At 51.2% G+C, this 6000-nt stretch overlaps 1 protein-coding gene across 1 annotated transcript in view; it reads right to left on the bottom strand.

Moving 5' to 3' along the window:
* Window positions 1–542: 542 nt before the first annotated feature.
* The window catches only part of LOC128902093 (uncharacterized), a 29961-nt gene continuing 24503 nt past the window's right edge, over window positions 543–6000 (bottom strand). The window contains exon 2 of the mRNA XM_054184448.1: window positions 543–1124. Within this exon, the coding sequence (XP_054040423.1) occupies window positions 642–1124 (483 nt within the window). The 3' untranslated portion in view covers window positions 543–641. The remainder of the gene's footprint in view (window positions 1125–6000) is intronic.

Here is a 6000-nt window from a genome sequence, read left to right as displayed (position 1 = left end):
ATATACAAACGCGATTACGGAACCGCCGCTCCCCCGCCACTCGCCGCTCGCCGACCAGACCCGGGCCGCCCCAGCCCGCTTTTAAGCAGCAACTTCCTGCCCCCTCCCCCGGCAGCTCAGGGTGGGCGTGGCTCACATGGCATGGAATACCAGGAAAAGTTAACCCTATCCCCACCGGAACCAGGACATTATCCACCCCTTATTCCATACCATCTATGCCACGCCCAGCAGGTTCCGATGAATTGCCACCACTTTCCCCTGTTTTATATATATATACACACACATATAATGCCCTTAGTTTATGGGTCATCCCTCCAAAGTGTCCGTTGAGTTCTTTTAATCCACGGCTTTGGGCTCCATCTGTTAGAACAGTCTCTCAGGGCAGGTGAGATGCTGGGTGGTGCTGGTCTGTTGTATGCTGTATTTTTTTGGAGCTTGTGACTGGTGCACCTGGTGTGGCTCATGCACGCAGTCCGTGGGCTGAAGATGTAGATCTTGAGGAAACTCCTGGGCGCCGGCTGCTGAGATCAGTTCTTATCCCATCATCCCTGTGCCTTACTTGTAGTACAACTGATAGCAATTATAGCAATGAGGACATACAGTGACAGTGTTACTTAGCAATTAACAGCACACAATCTGATTCATTGGCTATTCTCGCCCAAAATCAGATCTCCATGAGGTACACATCGGACTTCCCCATCCTTCCGCATCACCCACCAAGTGCACCCAGGTCCTTGGGCAAAAGCAATCCCACGGATGGGTTTGCCTTTGCCTGAGGCAGGACTAACCCAGACTGTCTTCCCTAGCATATTCTTCATGTGCACTACGGGGACTTTATCCCCTTCTACAGTACATGGAAGTTTTGATTGGGCAGGGCCAGCCCGATTGTTAGATCCCCTGGTGTTAACTAGCCAGGTAGCTTTTGCTAAATGCGTATCCCAGTGTTTGAAAGTCCCACCACCCATTGCTCTCAGTGTAGTTTTTAACAGTCCATTGTATCGTTCTATCTTCCCAGAGGCTGGTGCGTGATAGGGGATGTGATACACCCACTCGATACCATGCTCTTTGGCCCAGGTGTCTATGAGGCTGTTTCGGAAATGAGTCCCATTGTCCGACTCAATTCTCTCTGGGGTACCATGTCGCCACAGGACTTGCTTTTCAAGGCCCAGGATAGTGTTCCGGGCAGTGGCATGGGGCACAGGGTATGCTTCCAGCCATCCAGTGGTTGCTTCCACCATTGTGAGCACAGGGCGCTTGCCTTGACGGGTTTGTGGCAGTGTGATATAATCAATCTGCCAGGCCTCCCCATATTTGTATTTCAGCCATCGCCCTCCATACCAAAGAGGCTGCAAATGCTTGGCTTGTTTGATCGCAGCGCATGTCTCACATTCATGGATGACCTGTGCAATAGTGTCCATGGTCAAGTCCACCCCTCGGTCACGAGCCCATCTATATGTCGCATCTCTCCCTTGATGGCCTGAGGAGTCATGGGCCCACCGAGCTATGAATAGTTCACCCTTATGTTGCCAGTCCAGATCCACCTGAGCCACTTCAATCCTAGCGGCCCGATCCACCTGCTGGTTGTTCTGATGTTCCTCCGTGGCCCGATTCTTCGGTACGTGGGCATCTACATGGCGTACTTTCACAACCAGATTCTCTATCCGGGCAGCAATATCTTGCCATAGGTCAGCAGCCCAGATGGGTTTGCCTCTGCGCTGCCAGTTGCCCTGCTTCCACTGCTGTAACCACCCCCACAGAGCATTTGCCACCCTCCATGAGTCAGTGTAGAGATAAAGTACTGGCCATTTTTCTCGCTCAGCAATGTCCAAAGCCAGCTGAATAGCCTTCACCTCTGCAAACTGGCTCGATTCACCCTGTCCCTCACTGGCTTCTGCAACTTGTCGTGTAGGACTCCACACAGCAGCCTTCCACTTTCGATGCTTTCCCACAATACGGCAGGACCCATCAGTGAACAAGGCATATTTCTTCTCATTTTCTGGCAGTTTATTATATGGTGGGGCCTCTTCTGCACGCGTCACCTCCTCCTCTGGTGACATTCCGAAATCCTTGCCTTCTGGCCAGTCCATGATCACTTCCAGAATTCCTGGGCGACTGGGGTTTCCCATTCGAGTTCGCTGCGTGATCAGTGCAATCCACTTACTCCATGTAGCATCGGTTGCATGATGTGTGGTGGGGACCCTTTCTTTGAACATCCAACCCAGCACCGGCAGTCGAGGTGCTAAGAGGAGCTGTGCTTCTGTACCAACTACTTCCGAAGCAGCTCGAACCCCTTCATATGCTGCCAATATCTCTTTTTCTGTTGGAGTGTAGCGGGCTTCGGATCCTCTGTATCCACGACTCCAAAACCCTAGGGGTCGACCTCGAGTCTCCCCTGGTGCTTTCTGCCAGAGGCTCCAGGTAGGGCCGTTCTCCCCGGCTGCGGTGTAGAGCACATTTTTAACATCTTGTCCTGCCCGGACTGGCCCCAGGGCCACTGCATGGACTATTTCCTGTTTGATTTGTTCAAAAGCTTGTCGTTGCTCAGGACCCCATTTAAAATCATTCTTCTTCCGGGTTACTTGATACAGAGGGCTTACAATTTGACTGTAATCTGGGATATGCATTCTCCAAAAACCCACAATGCCTAAGAAAGCCTGTGTTTCCTTTTTACTAGTTGGTGGAGACATAGCTGCTATTTTGTTGATCACATCCATTGGAATCTGACGGCGTCCATCTTGCCATTTTATTCCTAAAAACTGGATCTCCTGCACAGGTCCCATGACCTTACTTCGCTTTATAGCAAAACCAGCGTTCAGAAGGATTTGGACTATTTTACTCCCTTTCTCAAAAACTTCTTCTGCTGTGTTTCCCCATATAATGATGTCATCAATGTATTGCAGATGTTCTGGAGCTTCACCCTGTTCCAGTGCAGTCTGGATCAGTCCATGGCAAATGGTGGGGCTGTGTTTCCACCCCTGGGGCAGTCGATTCCAGGTGTATTGGACGCCCCTCCAAGTGAAAGCAAACTGTGGCCTGCACTCTGCTGCCAAAGGGATTGAGAAGAATGCATTCGCTATATCAATCGTGGCATACCACTTGGCTGCCTTGGACTCCAGTTCGTACTGGAGTTCTAGCATGTCCGGCACAGCATCACTCAGCGGTGGCGTGACTTCATTCAGACCACGATAGTCTACAGTTAGCCTCCACTCTCCATTAGATTTTCGCACCGGCCATATGGGACTGTTAAAGGGTGAGCGAGTCTTGCTGATCACTCCTTGAACCTCTAGTTGACGAATCAGCTCATGGATGGGAATCAGAGAGTCTCGGTTAGTGCGATACTGCCGCCGATGCACCGTTGTGGTAGCAATCGGCACCTGTTGTTCTTTGACCCTCAACAACCCCACAACAGAAGAATCCTCCGAGAGACCAGGCAAGGCAGACAACTGTTTAACTTCCTCTGTCTCCAAAGCAGCTATGCCAAAGGCCCAGCGGTACCCTTTTGGGTCCTTAAAATACCCTCTCCTGAGGTAATCTATACCAAGGATGCATGGAGCCTCTGGGCCAGTCACAATGGGATGCTTTTGCCACTCATTCCCAGTTAGGCTCACTTCCGCCTCCAGTACAGTCAACTCTTGGGATCCCCCTGTCACCCCAGAAATACAAATGGGTTCTGCCCCTCTATAGCTTGATGGTATTAAAGTACACTGCGCGCCCGTGTCCACTAGAGCCTTATACTCCTGTGGGTCTGATGTGCCAGGCCATCGAATCCACACCGTCCAATAAACCCGGTTGTCCCTTTCCTCCACCTGGCCGGAGGCAGGGCCCCCCTAATACTGGTCATAGTATCCATTACTCACTTCTTGCATAAATGACTTGGAAGTTCCTTCAAGAGGATCAGAAGCAAGATCAGGCCTTCTGCTTTGTCTGGGGAACGGCCCACTGGAAACTGGGGCGGCACTTTTCCTGGAGGGATCCCCTTTTGTGGTTGTCCTTCCTTGCAACTCCTGTACCCGTGTCCGCAGGATCCAAGTAGGTTGTCCATCCCACTTCCTCATGTCCTCTCCGTGGTCCCGCAGGTAGAACCACAGGGTGCCTCGTGGTGTGTACCCTCTGTACTCTCTCTCTTGAGTGGGGAAATGCCTGCTTCTAATAGCTGAGATGCTGGCCCGTGCAGGTGGGGAGTAGGACATATTCTCTTCAAGTTGCTGGACCTTCCGCGACAGTTTCTCCACAGCTGAGACAAGGGGGGAAGAGAGACTTTCTTCATATCGCCGTAGCCGGCCAGCTACCTCATCCACCGTTGGTCCCTCTTCACCTTTCCATTCCATTACTGCCAGGGAGTTGGCATATGACGCCCTCACGCCTAACAGGAGTCGTTTCCAGAGGCTGAGGGCTTGGGTCTTTTTCCCGATCGCCTTGTCAATGCCGCCTTCCCTAGACAGGGATCCCAGCTGCCTGGCTTCCCTACCCTCTAATTCCAGGCTACTGGACCCATTATCCCAGCACCGGAGCAGCCAGGTGACAATGTGCTCGCCTGAAAGTCGGCTAAAATCTTTTCGCATATCCCGCAACTCACTCAAGGATAGGGATCGAGTAATTATCTCTGGTTCTGCCTCTTCCTCCTGCTCTCGTGATGCCCCTGGTTCATCATCATCTCTTACTAAGCGAACTGATTTCTTTGTGTACTTCTTCTTCTGTATGGGGGCAACTGATACTGGCATGGGTTGGTTCCCTGGTTCAGTGGCAGTGGCTACCACGGGGGTTGCAGTAGCCGCAGTGGCTACCACGGGGGTTGCAGTAGCCGCAGTGTCCGTCGCAAGGATTGCAGCAGCCGCAGGGGCCGCCGCAGCCGCAGGGGCCGCCGCAGGGGCCGCCGCAGGGGCTGCAGGTCTGGTTTCCATCTCTTCCCCTTGAGGGTGCTGCATAATTCTGAGCAGTGCCTGGTAGATACTGGCCAGGGCCCAGCACAGCGCGGTGAGTTGTGCCTCTCTAGAATAACCACAGCATTTTCCCTTCAAATATTCTACCACTTTATCAGGGTCCTGTAATTGTTCAGGGGTGAAGTCCCAGACCATTGGAGGTGAGTAGTTCTCTAGGTACCTGCCCATGCTCTCCCACATGCCATGCCACCCCTGACTATCCAGCCTCAGGGCAGATCTCCGGGTGGTAGTCTTAAATAGTCGCTTAACCCTAAACAAGACCTGGAACGTATTCAGGAGACATAGCACTAGGAACACGCTAGTTTGAGTATCCCAAGGATATTCAAAATTCTCAAAAGCTGTCATACCTGACCCGAAGGAGAAAAGGGAGGCAAAAGGGCTGGGGAAATTATTAACAAATTCTGAGAGACGGTGTCCAATGTACGGACAGGACAGCAAAACCACATAAACACCCCAAAATAGCCGTCTGAACAGTGATGTTATCATATCATAAACAGATATCGCACAGGACAGCAGAATGATAATCCTCATCCCTTTTCCAGACATGGTAAACAGCACTGCAGGGAGTACATAAGCCATATAGGAATTTATGTAACACAGCCATGAGAACAAACCAAGCAACATGATGACCAGTGACTACTTACCTATAAAATAAATGCATACAAAAAAAACCAAAACCATTTTTTCCACGTTCTAGTTGGATTCTGTCGTTATCTCAACCCTTCGAGCCCCACGTTGGGCGCCAAAAAGGACTGTCGTGGTTTAGCCTCAGACGGCAACAAAGAACCACGTGCCGCTCGCTCGTGCCTTCCTAATACAGGAAGAATCGTAAAAAAAGGCAAGACTCTTGGGTTGAGACAAAGGCAGTTTAACAGAACAGCAAAGGGAACAGGCAAACAACAACAACAACAACAACAACAACAACAACAACAACAACAACAACAACAACAACAACAACAACAACAACAACAACAACAACAACAACAAGGATAGGGGAATATACAAACGCGATTACGGAACCGCCGCTCCCCCGCCGCTCGCCGACCGGACCCGGGCCGCC

The sequence above is a fragment of the Rissa tridactyla genome, chromosome W (assembly GCF_028500815.1).
Source record: "Rissa tridactyla isolate bRisTri1 chromosome W, bRisTri1.patW.cur.20221130, whole genome shotgun sequence".
Lineage (NCBI taxonomy): Eukaryota > Metazoa > Chordata > Aves > Charadriiformes > Laridae > Rissa > Rissa tridactyla.
The sequence above is the reverse complement of the archived record's forward strand: the minus strand, read 5'-3'. Positions and strand labels throughout refer to the sequence as shown.